This window comes from Eulemur rufifrons, chromosome 28, assembly GCF_041146395.1.
Source record: "Eulemur rufifrons isolate Redbay chromosome 28, OSU_ERuf_1, whole genome shotgun sequence".
In the NCBI taxonomy this organism is placed as follows: domain Eukaryota; kingdom Metazoa; phylum Chordata; class Mammalia; order Primates; family Lemuridae; genus Eulemur; species Eulemur rufifrons.
In genome coordinates, this window is record NC_091010.1 from 56091736 (window position 1) to 56108649 (window position 16914).

Sequence of the window (16914 nt, forward strand, 5' to 3'; positions counted from 1 at the left end):
ATTGGTTACTGATGGATGAATACTAACCCTCTCTCTACACAGGTCAGGGCGGGCAAGGAGCTGGGGCAGCTCTTCCATGTCTGAATATCACAGGGTATTGTTAAGTGAAGAAGCACACTATAAAACATTTAGTTGTATTTTTTAAAGCACAAAAAGTTGCATAGAAAAGATCACATATACCAAACCACTAAAAGTGGCTTTGTGTGATGAGAATTATGAGCGGTTTTCTCTTTGCTTTGCTTATCTTAATTTTGCGCCTTTTTTTTTTTTTGACAAGAGTCTCACTCTGTTGCCAGGCTAGAGTGCTATGGCATCAGCCTAGCTCACAGCAACCTCAAACTCCTGGGTTCAAGCGATCCCTGCCTCAGCCTCCCAAAGAGCTGGGACTACAGGCATGTGCCAACATGCCCGGCTAATTTTTTCTCTATATATTTTTAGTTGTCCATATAATTTCTTTGTATTTTTAGTAGAGACAAGGTCTCATTCTTGCTCAGGCTGGTCTCGAACTCCTGAGCTCAAATGATCCACCTGCCTCGGCCTCCCAGAGTGCTAGGATTACAGGCGTGAGCCACCACGCCCGGCCATATTTTTTTGCTCTTCATGTCTTTGCAACAAGTAGAAAAATGAACATTTTCATCAAAATAAACCCTACAGACTTGTACTCGTGGCAAGAAAGCACAGGGGGTTAAACTTGTGCTGCCTTAATTCCTTAGGTCAAGAGCAGCCCCACTGGCCTGGGCCCCCACGCTGCCAGACACCTGGCTTCCCTCTGTGGGCCCTAATTATTCTCTGCTGAGCTCAGCCCCTTCTCTTTCTTCATTGCCGTCAGAGACAGAGATGCAGTGGTCCAGATAACGACCATCACCGGGTGGAAAACCATTGCCAGAGTTACAAGCCCAATTTGTGTGATGCACTTGATGGGCTGAGTGGAAAGGCCTGAGGGTAAAGCCAGGCTGCGGGGTTGTTGTAGGGGCTGTGGCTGCTGGAGCTGTCTTCCACTTCGCTTCTCTAGCTCTCCTCCCTTCTAGGGGACCCTTATGCCTAGAAGTTACCAGTAGGGTTGAGAGAAGCCACATTATTTCATCTGATGATGCTTTGGAACAAAAGTCATCTGTGCTTGGCCACCAGGGGTTCGAAGTGTGGCCTCCTATGTGAGTGGGGTAGTTCTTTAATTCCTGGCTACTTTATCCCGTCTCTGTTTCCTGAAGGGACTACTACAGAGGGAGGGCATTTTCCTGCCTGGTTTATGGTTTCCTCAGTGCTGACCGGCCTAGTCCATAAACCAGATACGGGGCCAGCTGTTCCGCATCCGAGATCAGATAAGAGTAGCTGTATCCAGGATGGTGGGCTCTTAGTAAAACCTCCGGTGTGTCCCCAGCTGCCCTTCCACCCCATCTGCTTGCCCCCGCCTCCCTTCCATTTGGAAATCAGTGGCTGGATCGGGTTTAGAGGAAAAGGGAAGATTTGGAATGTGTGGGTTCTGATTCTCCTCCAGAGAGCAGGTAAGAGGCAGAAAACGGTGTGTGGCGTGCTTGGAAGACAGTGAGGAGCACCTGCACACACTGTTCCTGGAGAAGGACATGCTCCAGGCTTTCCCAGGTCAATAAGACTGCACCTGAGCCTCAGTTTCCTTATTTGTGAAGCGGGGAGATGGCAGAGGGCAGACACCTCTGACCTTACCAGCTTCTTGCCCTAAGATCTTAGGACTCCAGTGAACCCCTATCTACCCGAATACTGCACTCCTGGCCGGGGGCTTGGGGGATTGGGTGGGGTGGTGTTGTCAGCAAGTTTCTTTTCGGGTCTGGCCCGCAGATTCCTAACAGGAACATGCCTAGAGGTACAGCACACCTTGCACCAACCATCCCAGAAATAAGAGCAAGTAAAAGTGGCTCCTATCTGTCAGGGTGTGACCTTCAGAGTTCCCTGTTGTCTTCTCAGCTCTTGCAAACAGCTGCGACGCAGTCTTTGAAGACAAAGTTCTACTGAGCAAAGGTTTGAGGAGCCACAGGAAAGTGGAGTTAAGTTCAAACTGAGAGATCATGTGTCCTAAGTCCGCAACAAAGAAAATTCCTTGGGATTCAAAAGCCACTGCCTTGGGGAACCGTGCACACGCTGCTCCTAGAAGGGTAAGCATGGCCCCGGCCTTGGTTAACTAATGAGAACACTCTGGTCTTGTTTCTGAAAAAGTTTGTGCAAGAGGAAGAGAATCCCTCCATCATGGGAGGCCTACCTGTCTCCTGTGTCCTTCAACCATCTGATGTTTATCCTGTGCTGCTAAAATCGGCTCTTTATCACACCTGTGTTTGCAAGAAATGAGTCTTTAACAGGTGAGTGATTACTTTTGAAAATCTGGGGCTTCTAATCGATACTTTGAACAATCGAGTTTTTTCCTGGCTACCAGTATAATCTGAAGTTTAGCAGGTTGGTCTGGCATAAATGCCAGATTTCTGAATATTTATTTTCTGGTCTTCACTCCTACATACCAGATAACTGCTCCTCCCCCCTGCTCTCCATGAAGCCTTAGCATGAAAAGAGAAAACTTTCTGCAGGTAGCAAGGAGGACAGGCGACTGCCTGTTCCAGGTACTCAATATTCAAAGACACTGAATGATTAAGAGCAATGTCATTAATTCCTAAGCCACTGTCCATAAAATTTTAATTTTTTCAAGAAGACCTTTATTGTCACAGTGTCCCAGACACTGAACGACTAAAGAATGTGTCCTAATACATCTTTCTTGGTAATGACACACTTTTGATCCATAGAACACGTTTCTCCACGTCTGTCAATCAGTGACCCAGGTGATGCTGGGTTTGGCAGCTTCTCTCTGGTGATAGCCATCTAGAGTGAGGCAAGGCCGGGCGCCGTGGCTCACACCTGTCATTCTAGCACTCTGGGAGGCCAAGGTGGGAGGATCGCTTGAGGTCTGGAGTTCCAGGCCAGCCTGAGCAACAGTGAGACCCCAGCTCTACAAAAAATACAAAAATGAACCTGGTGTGGTGGTGTGCACCTGTCGTCCCAACTTTTCCAGAGGCTGAGGCAGGAGGATGGCTTGAGCCCAGGAGTTTGAGGTTGCAACGAGCTATGATGATGCCACTGCACTATAGCCTAGGCAACAGAGCAAGACTCTGTCTCAAAAAAAAAAAAAATAAATAAAATTAAAATAAAATTAAAAAAAAAAAAGTGAGGCAGGATGTCCCTTCTGATGCCTCCACCCTCTTCAGCTTCTTGTCTGGAGAGACCAGAAGCCCTCCTACTTCCTGGCATTTCCTCCCTGCTCCTGCTAAAGACTCTGAACTAGCTCACTAGCCGGGCGCTCCGTGTGATTCTCCCCACGCTGTGGGCCTGAGAAACCAAGGCTGCAAAGCAGACGATGATATCCCCAAAAGCTTGGCAGGAGGGAGGGACGGCACCCTTCCTCTATCTATGGCACGGAAGCCATGGCTTCTCACCACCACCCTCCCGTAGGAGGCAGTTTTGCAGAATGGCTGGGAGCACAGATTCTGAAATGAGAAAAGCTGGCTTGGACTGAACCCAGTCTCCCCATTTGTAACTACCCTGATGACCTTATGTGCGGCTTCCATGAAATAATAGATGTGAAGTACACAGCGTGGTGCCAGGCATACAACAAGAGCCAGTAAATAGTAGCAGTTTTATAATAAGGGACTGTTGCTTCAGAGAAAAAGTCATAAACTCTGTTGGATGGATTCTGTGTTAACCCAAAGGAACAAATTGCTGCCGCTACAGAAACCAGAGAAACAGGTGAAAGACGTCACTGTTATAGGTTTCTGAAGATGTCTGAATTTATAGCTTCCAATGTATACCTGAACGCACGTATTTAGCTTTCCAGCATTAAATGGGATGATGAAAGCTCTGGCTGGTTATTGGAGAAAAAATTAAAAACTCGCCAGGAGCAGTTACAACACATTTACTGCTGCCACCGGGTAACACCACCTTTTGCTTCCAGCCTGTAGGCATTAAGTCAAAGGACCTTTGGTTTCTAAATCAGCATCATTCCAAAAAAGTAATGTGAAGTAATGGGAGCCACGTATGCTATTTAAGATCCCAGCAGACACATTTAAAAGAGTAAAAGGAGCAGATAAGTTTATGTACCGAGACTACGCTAAATATTATCATTTTGACATGTAATCAATATGGTAAAAATTGAGGTTTTATGTTATTTTCTTCATCTCTGAAATGTGGTGTGTATTTTGTACTGAAACACATCGTGATTCAAACTGGCCTCATTTCTTTCTTTTTTTTATATATTTTTAAAAATACTATTTTATTTATACTCATGTATGAAAAAACTGGCTATCCTGTCATGTTTACATACATATTGATACTGGAAACAGAATTCAATAACAAACCATATTTAAATTTCATAAAGAGCACACAAACATTAAAACATTGATTGGTTACAGAAAGCAGAGTTGGGGGAAAACTCATTAGCCATAATTTTCATTTTCATTAAAGAGCAGCATCCTCTGAAAAGAATCAATTAGTAATATTCACCTATACTGCAAAATAATATGTACAAAGGAAAGTTAGTGATTGTACTGATTTTATTCCTTTTACTGAGCCATTTTATCTTCCTCACAATGCAAAGAAATCAAACATAATCTGAAGACAAATATGTCCTTATCATTATTCACAATAAAAAGAGTCTGCTTCATTCTGCAGACCTGGGCACACTGTACAACAGGGAACACTCAGTGGCTCCAGTGGATCAATGCACCATTTTGATTCTGATCCACTGAATAGAATCTCAGCCATGTCTGGTGACTGGACTAACTCCATGGGAGCTGTGACGGACGGAGCCATTTCTGTGGTATCCCCAGATCTCACTAAATAAGAAAAGACCCAACACGAGAAAATATAACAATCGATCTGTCTATAAATTATATCTATAGGCTCTTTCTTTAGTAGAAGGTGGAAAAGGGGGACCTTTCTTGAGCACGTGGATATAAGTATTCCTGTGTTCTAAAGACTGCTGGATTGATATTGTGTTGCTGTAATGAAGACAAGGTACACATCGAAACCACTGTCAGATTAAGAAACTTCCACAACCCGTGTCAGTTCTTTAAATAATGGAGCAAGTTCCTTTTCTAGGCTGACAATTAGTCCTGTATTGGCATTGCTGCTGGCTATGAAACTCACTACCAAAGGTAAACGATTAAATTGAACCACCTGGTAGGTGTTATAGTAATAGATGATACTTTTATTTTTTGAAAGTCCAAGTTTGCTCCCTTGGTCTGTTGCAAGGGCAAAAGTAGATAAGAAACCAGGTCTCAAAGCATGTTCTGGAGCATTATCATTGGCCACTTTAATAACAGGTACTCCATCCCTATCTGACAACAATAGCATGGAGTCCTTCAACACTTGGGCCAGTTAGGAAATCTTTCTAAGCCTCAGTTGAGCAATCTTGGTAATTTTTTATACAGGAATCGCTTTAGGTCATCCCAAACTGGCCTCATTTCAAGTGCTTAGTAGCCACATGCGGGTAGTGGTTACGGTATTGAACAGGGCAGGTCTCGATCTTCACTCAGAGCTACTTTTCCTTGGGAGAGAGTGATGTTGCCTACGGGATTGTTGACAGCTCTGGGAATCTAAGCCCACACCTCTCTCGAGGACCTTTTCACTTTCCATCTGATTCTTAAACGCTCTTTGGAAGCTCTTGCTGATAAAGGAGCGAGTTGCCAACACGGTGACACTGAGAATAATATTTATATGGCACACGGAAGCCCCCAGAAGAGGCTATTTATGAACACAGCCTGCCACCCTGAGTGTGCCATGTCTCACCAGCTGGGAAGCTCAGATCTAAGGCTGAAAGGCAATTTGCTTTGTGTGTGTTTTTGGGGGGAAAGGAGTGGGTGGTGAGGATCTGGGGTTGAGGGAAGCTTTTTATTGTAATCTGTGCAAACATCATTCTTGTCAACTAGGTGCTCATACTTGGGTAACACTTCCTTCCCATAAAGAATGAGCAAGTGGCCTCGAGCGTATATGTGCCCAAGCTCTTGCTGTCAGTGACTAGAGTTGGGACAACTGAGCTGCTGCAGACCCTGAGCTGTGGGGCCAGCTGCTCCCTTGTGCCCTGAGAAGCTGCCATGTTGCAGTGTTGACCGCAGACCCCAGAATGGAGCTGTGGGCACTCGTGGCATAGCAAACAACTAAGAAGAAAGAGCAGGGGGAGGGTTGCTCAGCTGGAGCATGTGGTTCATTGGCCCCTCCAGTCGAGGGAAGCAGTGAGCTAAGCAGCAGCAAGGACGTCCAGGCAGATGGGAAGCCCTTCTGCGGAGGGGTTGGTAGCTGTTGCTCCACCCTAGAATCAGGTCCACATGTCTGATATTGGATCCTGCTTCCTCTAAGGCCATGGTTCTTAATTTCCTTTGAAAGACTAATTAAAATTCTGAAGAGCAATGCATACCCAATGCACAAGATTGCTAGGGGGTCCAGGAATGGATGGTACTCAATCATGGATATGTGCTTGGGCTCTGGACTCAAGGCCACCTGAGCTCAAAATCTGACTCTGAGACTCGGCCAGCTATTGGCTGTGTACCTTGGGCAAGTTACTTGGCCTCTCTTAGACTTTTCTCTTCTTCCAAATAACAGGAACAACTTTTTCCTCCAGTTGCTATGAAAGTAAATGAGATATTGCAGACAAACCTCTCAGCACAGTGCTGCCACCGCACAGGAATTGCTCAGTAATGTTCACCACCATGGTCATCTATCTAGAAGGTCTTCAGAGAGGATCTGGCATGAGAACCTTACATTGCTGCCCAGTAAGCTGTACTTTGGGTGCCATTAGCCTTTTGAAATATCAGATAAGCAGGGGGAGGGTGGGTATGTAATTCTGATGGCTGATAATGGCACCCTTGTTAGGAACTTTGCCCCTTCCTTCTCATATCTCAATAGAAGGACAAACTTCAGAGTCGGTTCTGCCATGTGGGAAGCTAAAGGTCAGTCCATCGCAGATTTATTTTTGCCCATTGCATGCCCTCACAACCTCTGCCCTGCTGTTCCGTCTAGGGAGGGACATCTCACCTGCTTTCTTTCTGATCCATCATTGCTAAGTTAACGTGAATAGATTCAGCCTATAGCTCTAGGACTCTCCTTCTCTATCCTCCTGGGTCATGTCGCCTGACTTGTAAAGACTTGGCTTATGGGTCAAGACAGCCTAAGACTCTCCCTAAATAAGTGTTCCCCATGCCCCACGGTGTGCCTTTCCTTTTCCTTCTCATCCCCTCCTTGCTTCTCTGCCCTCACCCAGAGTGCTTATGGTAAGCATTATTTTGTGGCTGTTCTATAATCTAAATCCAATGAAATATTCTCAAGCAAAAGATCTAGAGGTTTAATATGAATCTCACAGATCCTGAGGGTAGAGGTTTTTATTAAAAGAAGAAGTTCCACTTTCCTTTACAAGCACTTCATTAGGTTCAGTGGTGTCTGGAATCTGGAAGTATCTTCTAAGACCTTTAAATAACACTTGGTGTCCTGCCTGACTCATCCCCTCAACCCGCTGTAAAATCTGCTCTGCAGTGAGCTGTGCTCCCTAAAGAAAGGCTGCTTTGCAAAGACAAGCTGCAAATCGCTTGGCTTTGCAAAATAGCCTGCAATTTATTTTTTAATTAATTAATTTTTTATTTCAGAATATTATAGTGGTATGAACTTTTTGGTTCCATGAATTGCTTTCATACAGTTTGAGTCAAAGTTATAAGTGTGTCCATCACCCAGTTAATGTGCATTATACCCATTAGGTGTGAATTTACCCATCCCCTCCTCCCCCCTCCCACCTGCTTGATTTCCATTGAATTTTACTACCATATGTGCACATGAGTATTGATCAATTAGTTCCAATTTAGTAGTGAGTACATGTGGTGTTTGTTTTTCCATTTTTTTCAATACTTCACTTAAAAGGATGGTCTCCAGTTCCATCCAGGTTGTTACAAAAGGTTCACCATTTTTTTATAGCTGAGTAGTACTCCATGGTATACATATACCACATTTTATTAATCCACTCACGTATTGATGGGCACTTGGGTTGTTTCCACATCTTTGTGATTGTGAATTGTGCTGCTGTAAGCATTAGAGTGCAGGTGTCTTTTTTATAAAATGTCTTTTTTTCCTTTGGGCAAATACCCAGTATTGGGATTGCTCGGTCAAATGGTAGTTCTACTTTAGCCTGAAATTATTAAAAAATAACTCTTGGCCCCCACCACCATCACCACCCTGTTACTGAGTTACAGGATCTCAGGAAGGTGGTGTAATTTCTCTGAGTTTCTATTTTTCTCATGTGTACAAATCATAACTACCTTCCCAGTTTATTGTAAAGGCCGAATGAAGTGTTTGTCGTGGGCCCTGGCTCCCAGATTTGGGTGTCGAAAGTATTGTTCCCACTTACACCTCACGAGTTTGCTGAGAGGCAGTCTGGGAAGTGTCTCAGGAACTGGGTGGAGCTATAGAGCTGCATGGTCAGGCCGTGTAATGTTGGCCCGTTCATATTGCCTGTCTTTTCCTGCTTTCTAAAACATGGGGAAACCTTGGTTTCTGCTTCTGAAGAGCTGCCAGCCTCTACATCATAAAAGGTATCTTGGCTGTTTCTAGGCTGTGGTACAAAACTCTGGAATGTTAGCCTCTGGTATTCTAGAACTGTCATACATTAACTGTGTGGTTCCTTTGTCCCTAGAAAAAGGAAGGGAGTGTACACAAAGCCATCACAGCAGCATGTGTGTGAGTATGTCGGAATCAGGGCTGTTGGTCAGGCCCCTCACACCTCCTGCACCTCACCAATGGGTGACATATAAAATGAAAGTTTTTTACTTTTTAAGGGCTGCAGGATGTCCAGACCTAAAGGGAATTTGGGTCTGTGTTGGGTTCTAAATGTATATGGCTGTGGGAGGGGAAGGAAGGTGAGAGGGTGTGACAAAGAAGCCTTATCTAACACGTGTTTTTTGAAGAGAGACGCCATAGGAAACAATGGTTTATCAAGAGATCAGGATGTGTGCAGTGGCTCAGGCCTGTAATCCTAGCACTCTGGGAGGTGGTAGGATCACTTGAGGTCAGGAGTTTGAGACCAGCCTGAGCAAGAATGAGACCTTGTTTCTACTAAAAATACAAAAATTAGCTGGGTTTGGTGGTAAGCACCTGTAGTCCCAGCTACTTGGGAGGCTGAGGCAGTAGGATCTCTTGAGCCCAGGAGTTTGAGGTTGCAGTGAGCTGGGATTATACCACTGCACTCTACCCAGGGCAACAGAGCAAGGCTCTGTCTCAAAAAAAAAAAAAAAAACCAGAGAGAGAGAGACAGGGTAGAGGGTATAGCCTGCCAGGGCACATGAGACCTGGGTTCTGACTTTATTATCTCTCTCCCTAAGTCAAAACATCACCTTAGCCAGCTGCTTCACCTTTTGGGGTCTCAGGTACCCTCAGAAGTAAAATTAAGATTGTTGGGTCAGCTGATGTCCCCTACGCACCCACTCTCATAGCCGCATGGTTTATCCAGCAGCGAAGCTGCGCAGCTTTGATTTATAGCTACGCAGAGGAAAAGCAGGACAGTGACTACCAACATCTGCTGCTGCTGCTGCTGCACTGCTCTGCAGCGTGGCCTGGTGGCTGGCCTTGAATAATGCCCCTCTCCCAGAGCACATCACAAGGTCCACTCTGTGTCACGTTATCCTCCCAACTGCAGGGTCACCATAGCCAAGACTACCCCAAACACATCCCTTGCGACATTTCAGCAGTGGGGCCCACTGAGGGCAGGATGGCTGCTTGAAGCAGGGACGTTCCTAGTGTGGTCCAGCTGTGGTCCCCGGACCAGCAGCATCCACACCAGCTGGAATTGCTCGAAATGCAGATTCTCAGGCCCCAGATCAGGGCTACTGAATCAGAAACTCTGGCATAGACCCAGAAATCTACATTGTAATAAGCCCTCCGAGAAACTGTAACACTCACTCAAGTTCAGGAACCATGCAGGCTCAGAGCATCTTGCTCTCTGGCACGCGTTGGTCAGACTGTGTTCGGTGGGTTGCTCCTTAATGCAATTTGGCATTAGGCCAATCAAGTGGTACCCGAGCCCACAGCTCCGTATGGCCTTTAGCTCCTTCTTAGAAGCCCTTTTCTTTCAGATACTAAGGAAGGACTAGGGCTGTGCAGCAAGAAGCAACCTTCAAGAGTTAATGTATCTAAGACCTGGATGAGAATCTGGCCTGAGAAGACCTCTATGTTAATGTGCAACTCACTCCTCCACGAAAGAGGCAGCAGGAAGTGGTATTGGCTTCTGATTTGGGTTATTGTCCACCAGACAGAATTCAGTAAGAAAAAACCTAATATAGCATTTCCTTGAATTTCTGCAGATCTGGTACAGAGAAAACGCGCAAGGATGGAAGGTCTGCAGACACACCACAGGGAGGGTAAAGCCCTGCAGTGGTTGTCGGTGGCCCTGGGTCGGCTCCCAGCTTGACTACTGGGTACGTGATTCCAGGTGACTTCTTTCACCTGAAAAGGCCTCATTGGCCTCACCTATAAAATAGAGGTTGTACACGTCTCCAGGGCCTCTTTCTTCTCTAGGTATCATTTCTGTTTAGTGATGATGCCTTGCAGTCTTAATGATTTCGGAATCTAGAGTGGTGACTAGTGACTTCAACAGGGAAAGAGAGTAAGATAGGCTGGACTGTGGGTGTGGCAGACTGTGTCCATGATTCTGCATTGTAAATACAATGCACTTAAGCGTGTCTCTCAGTCTAGACGCTAGACTTTAGACTGATCTGGCTTATTTGGTTGTCCTGAGATGTTCTAATTCTGTAGGGGACACTGGTCCCTTCTAGAACACCACTGGTTTTCAAATGCAGACCTCCACTTAATCTGCATCTTAAAGTTGTAGCTCAAGCCAGTGAGAACAGCTTCTCATTTTCTCTCACCCTACTTGCAAGGAACACTTTTTCCTCTTGTTATCTAGACCTTCCTCTTCCTATCACAGTCTCTAGAATTGTCCCACAAAAGCAGATGCAAATCCCTGTCTACCCCTTCTCCTTTCCCTGAGGTATGAGTTTCATAAAAGGTTTCTCTTGTTGTTGGCTTTCTGAGCCGAGGGCTGTTTTGATCTGTTTTTTTTTTTTTTTTTTTTTCCTTTCCTCTTAAGCCCATTGCATAACAATCTCTTATTTTAAACTTTTGCCAGGTCTGCACTTCTCCCTGTCAGAAGTTACTGCGAGTGTTTGAACAGGTAACTGCTACCTTTGAACTTCCATTGCAACAGGTTCGAAGGTTCCAGGGGACCTTACTGGCCACTCACAGGACGGTACACAGTGGTTTCAGGAGTGGCCCTGTCTCGGGAGCCGTGAAAAGGGCAGAGGTGCCTGAATGTGGAGCTGAACCAGTACAGCCAGCTGTGAGGGGAGCACTCCCTGCACCCGGGAAGTGACAGTCTTCTTACAAGGTAAGCTGTAGCGGTACTACCTGCTCCGTAGTTTATACATCTATGAGATAGCAGGAATTGAGGGGGGCGGGGGGAGGAAGGTGGGACACGTGTCTATTCTCAGCCTCAGGTTCTTTTATAATGTGATATTACATTTAGTTGAGTAGTAATCTCAGCTGACGTGTCTAGGAGGCAAAGGAAAAAATCAATTAGAAAGGGGGCGGAGACATTTGAGCTGTCTGAATGCTAGCAGGAGATGGAATTGGGAGAGAACATTAATTCCACTAGATGTACTAAAACAGACAAAGCCAGGATGTAGGTCTTCATCTTCCATTCAGAAATTTCGGTCTCGGTATGGTTAGAAGCTGCTGATGGCAGAGGTTCCCACATGGAAGGGAGAAGAGGAAGGGAATCTTAGCAGATACTCAGTGAGGTGCTGGGGACTATTCTAGGTAGGTGACTCATTGGCTGTTCGCTTTCCATGGGTAGGTGGTGTCCTTCCCATTTCATGGATGAACAGTGTGTGCAGACTGTGGACAGCACAGCCTGGGCTACAGAGCTGGGAGGTGGTGTGGCTAGGATTTGAGTCCTCACTGGTCTGCTCCATGGTGCAGAATTCTTGTGTGCTGCCAAAACCTCCCATTATACTCCGAACTCTTGAAGGTGTCACTCATGTGCACATAGGATGGGATAGGAATGCAACTCTGATGGGACCTTAGAATGACCTAGACCTTTTCGAACTTGAGCAATCAATCCTGGAGGAGACCAATAAAAAAGCCTCCTCTTCTCCCGGCCCTGAGCCCTTCATCTGGTTGGTGAAGGAAGACAGCACCCAGTGGAGAGCCCGGAGGTATTAGAGCGGCTGAGACTCGACACCCACGCTGATGTCCTCTGCTCTCCTCTGGAGGAAGCTGCCTCTTGGGGAGCTGAGCTCCTAAAACCAAGCAAAAGCCAAGTGCTCCTCCAGCCGTGACAGGACCCAGAAGTGGAGTACCAAGGGCTGCCCTTCATCTTCCTGTCTTTTATGTCATGTCCAAAGAGGGCTCCCATGAGGCCAAGGGATTAGCCCTGGGTGCTCTGAGATTGGGGCACAGCTCACCCCAGCTTCTTTAGCTGGAAGCTTTTAGGACCTTCTCCCCACAGAGAGAACAGATCCTAATCTACTCTAACAAAGAGCCCGGCTCCTGCTGAACTCTCTGTGAGCCTTTGGGGGGAGGGATCCAGGCTGGGAAAGCGCTGCTTAAATCAGGGCTGTCTGTGAGGTGGGGAAGAGGCAGGAGAACCTGTTATTTCCACTTCCAGATCTGAGGGTGGCGGCCCCAGTGCCACAGCTCCGGTGAATTGAGGCTACTAACATCCAGGTGGCACTGGGGGATGAGAGAGAGAGCAGAATACATTTTTAACTTAAATTTTGAGGTGTGAAAGGCTGGAGCTGATGTGTCTGAGAAAAAAAAATCACGTCAGTTTAATGACTGGCTGTGCCTGTCATTCTTGACTGGCTTATCTATTTTCTTGTCTTTGTCAGGACTGCTTTGGGGACTACGGCTGGCAGCTCTGGGGTTGGAGACAGGGGTTACATGGTCTTGGACCGGAGGGCTGAGGGGCCCTCTAGCTGGACTGTCCTGTCCTGCAAATCCAGCAGGGAACAATGTCACCTCTGCCTCTCTGGCGCTAGAGGTCTGAAGGGGCACCTCAAGCCATTTTATTATAGTTTTTTTTGTCTTGGTTTAGAGGTAGTCAGACAGAGGAGGACAGGGTGAATTGTGCTAATGTAAGCTGGCTTTTGTTCCAGCTCTTACGGGCCGGTGTTAAGGCTTTGAAAAATGAGCCAGGGTAGCTTTGGCGGCTTCTCTCCTCCTGGTCAGAACACTTCCACTTTCAGTTGTGAAAGAAAAACCAGGAAGTGAAGTCCCCGAGCACGTTAGAAAGCCCAGCCATGGCCTGAGTCGGGGCAGCTCAGAGCAGGGCAGAACTGGGGACACTCTGAGCGGGGGCCGTCCTCCTGCATGGACTCTCGGAAGCCTCCCTGTCCCAGGAGGAACTGGGGAGTGAGGGAAGACAGACAGGGACTTGTGTGCCAGGAAGAACTCGGAGCCAAGAAGCCCCATTCTCTGGAAGCACCAAGAGATGCGGCCCCCTCGCAGGGTAAGGGGACTGTCTAGGGGTGTGGTATTCAGGAAGGGAGTCTTGTGAGCATGTGGTGGAGGCTGGTTGGGGGGAGCATCCTGACCCCTGATTCAGCGAAGCATCCTGGGACCCAGGGCTTGCTGTGTCCCATCTCCACGTCACGCTCCCTCAGGTCTGTAAGGGACACCTTCAGACATGAATGTCAGGAGCAGTACGCGGAAGGAGGAATGGGGGGCATGGATTGGCGTGGATTTCTCCTGCCTCTCCCAGGGGAGGTGGCCCACAGCAGAGACCTCTTTTTGTGGGTCTGAGCACCAGGCATAGCTCTCTGCAGTGGGCTGGGGGTTGGCCCTCGACTTTCATGTTGGACTGTGCCTCTTTCCTGTGGTAAGAGCTGCTGGATGAGACGGATGAGTTGGGAGAGTTTGATGGAATGGTTTCTGAATGAAGCTGGACTGATTTTAAGGGGTAGGGCCACAGGTTAAATCCAAGGTGAACTTCAAGTACCTTCAGGGAGCATTTGGAAGGGACTCCACGGTGGGGGCTTGATACTTCCTGTGGTTATCAGCTTTTCTGGTCATCTGAAAGGTGGGATTGAATCTATAGCTCTAACTTTTAGGTGATTGGTATTCTGTAACACAGGCAGAGTCTGAAATGCTACAATAAAAGACTGATTTAGTTTTTTTAAAAATGTAGCAATTGTTTTGGTGTGATCCCTCCCTCCATATTCAGGCGTGGGGTCCCTCTGTGGCGGTACCCAACGATCCACCAATATTGCAGGGGAACACAGAATATGTCTTGGAAGAGATAGGGTACAAAATTTTGTAGGCATTGCCTGTGTATTTGGCATAATACAAGGAACAAAAACCTAAATAAAACAAGAGTTGTAAGTGCAATTGCTTCTGGGACAGAAAGGTAACACAGATAAGTAGATGGTGTGTAATAATATGCTGGTGGTGGAGATGCTAGAAAAATTCAGGCTGGCATGCCCTAGATAAATGTCTTCAAATTTAATTATTTTTTTAGAAACACTTTTTAATCCAGATCAAACAGAGCATTTCGACCATGCATTTGTCTAGGTCCTGACCTGATATAGTCTTCTCTCTCAGGCTGTGTTATAATTACTTGAGGGCAAAGACACCTAGAGCAATATCAGCATATGACTGCATGCCTAAGTGTCCAGCTTGCACTGGGCCACAGATACTTCAAAGAGGCTGGAGGTCTAGGAAGGAGAGAGAACTATGAACAGAGAGAGAGAGAGAGATGAAGCCAGGGGGGTACTAGCACGTGGTAGGTACTCTTATATTTAATCAAGACTATCTTCTGAGTGGATGGTTTCACCGTTTTATGTTTGAGAAAGTAGGCTCAGAGAGGTGAAGCAACTTCCCCGAGGTCACAAAGCGAGCAAGTTGTCAAACTGGAATTTGAAGCTGCAGGCAGTCTGATGCTAAAAACGGTCATCCTTCTTCCACTCTCATGTAGGGTTAGCCTTCCTTCAGAGGGCCCAGAAAACTTTATTTGTAAAAGAGATGTTTATGTATGATGATTCAGACAGGTAATGAGTTCACATATTATTGCATGTGTTTCCGGGTTGATGTTTTCCTAGAACTACAAATATTACAGCTACCAGTCGTTGAGCATTTTCTATGGGGCAGCACCGTGCTTAGTGTTTTATGGGGCTTTTATCTTTTGATCGTCAACAGTTCTATGAAGTAGCTACTCTGTCTTATAGATGAGAAAACTGAGGCTTAGAAATAAAGAAACTGGGCACATTGGAGCTGGAATTTGAACTCTGGCTCATTTAGCTCCAAAGCTGAGATGTGCCTCAATTTCTGATGAGTCAAGTTTAGAGCATAAACCAAAGAATTATAAACTGGAAGAAATTTCTCTTTTGAAAATCCCTCCACCTCAGATGTATAGAGACAGAAAGCAGATTGGTGGTTGCCAGGGGCAGGGAGGAGGGAGGAGGAGGGAGTGACTGCTTAATGGGTACGAGGTTTGCTTTTGGAGTAATGAAAATGTTTTAAATAGAGGTGACAGTTGCACAATGTAGTGAATATACTAAATGCCATTTAATTGTTCACTTTAAATGGTTAATTTTATATTATGTAAATTGAACCTCAAAAAAAGAAAAATATCCTTCCATCTCCAGGCACGTGAGTTCCCAAACCAGGATTTGGCAACTTTTTAGGAACCAAGAAGAGAGTATCTACTCATGTTTATCTTGTATGCCTGGCCAGCAGATGTTCTGACCCTCAGCTGGGGTGCAACCAGAGGTGACTCTCATGCCTGGCAGCACCCTGCAAGGGTGATGTGTCCCCGGCAGCCGTAAGCTCGGCCATCACTGTTCTTACCACAATCTGCCGTAAATGCGTCTGGGTCTATTTCTCTCCTACGTGACTGCACATCCTAACGTCAGAAAGGGACGCTCTCACTAGCTCTTCCTCCTGGTGCACGTCTGACACTTCCTAGGTTCTCAATTCATTCTGTTGGAATGGATACATGAGTTTTGGGGGTTGGAAAGTCAGACAATCCAGGTGCTGCTGTGGCCAGGCCATAGTATCAACCCTTTTCAGGGGAGCCAGTGGATCTCTCAGTCTTGCTTCTACTCTAAGCGTTGTGAGGTTGTGAGTGGCTTGTGGGAGGATGTGGAGGGTGAGGGGGCGGAGGCTAGGGCAGAGATAGACCATGGATCCTCCAACTAGAAGTGCTCTGTTCAAATAGAAACGAGGAGTTGTGAAGCCCTCTGCACATTGGTGTAAGGGAAGTTACTGTGCGAAGACCATGATCATCTCTTCTCTTTTGGGACATCTCATAATAGAACGTCTGATATTGGCAAGAACTTGAAAATTGAGATAAATGAAAGAGGGGAAAGGAGCTCATCTTTCCTAAGGACTCCCGATGTGCCTGACAGCGCCCCAGGAGTTCTACAGATAATATCCCCTCTAATAGGGATTATCACCTGCCCCTTCTGTGTGCAGTTGAGGGAAACGTGCTCAGTGACATTAAGGCACTGTCCCCAAGACCACACACGTGGTAAGCAGTAAGCGGTAGAGCTGTTTGGTCTGGTACCTGGAAAGGCAGTAGCCTTGAAAGCTTGCCCTGGACACGAGACTGCTGGCAATAAAGCTTGTTCGTACTTTGAATCCTGGGACTCCTGACCATTGGTCCAACGAGGCAGTGTGAGGGCTGATTCTGCAGACAACCAAGGCAGAAAGGCCTCTTTCACAACCTGTTTCCTAACCCCGTGTTTATGCTGGCATGGGTGACAGGGTCCTAGCCCTTTGTCCAGCCTATCTTTTTACAGACCCTCTTATCAGATGCAGTGAACTTCTGACACTGGTTGTCTTTGCTCCGTTCTCTTATAATTCATGTGGTCA

The 16914-nt window shown here is 46.4% G+C and overlaps 1 protein-coding gene across 2 annotated transcripts in view; it reads left to right on the forward strand.

Moving 5' to 3' along the window:
- The first annotated feature begins 11274 nt into the window (after positions 1-11274).
- Positions 11275-16914, forward strand: part of ACSL5 (acyl-CoA synthetase long chain family member 5) — a 41590-nt gene continuing 35950 nt past the window's right edge. The window contains exon 1 of one of the 2 annotated variants that reach the window (XM_069460389.1): positions 11275-11428. Coding sequence is in view for 1 of the 2 variants with exons in the window: in XM_069460388.1 (XP_069316489.1) it covers positions 13414-13552 (139 nt within the window). In the remaining variant the exon portion in view is untranslated. Of the gene's footprint in view, positions 11429-11485; positions 13553-16914 lie in introns of those variants that run through there. The other variant, XM_069460388.1, reaches the window with a different exon arrangement.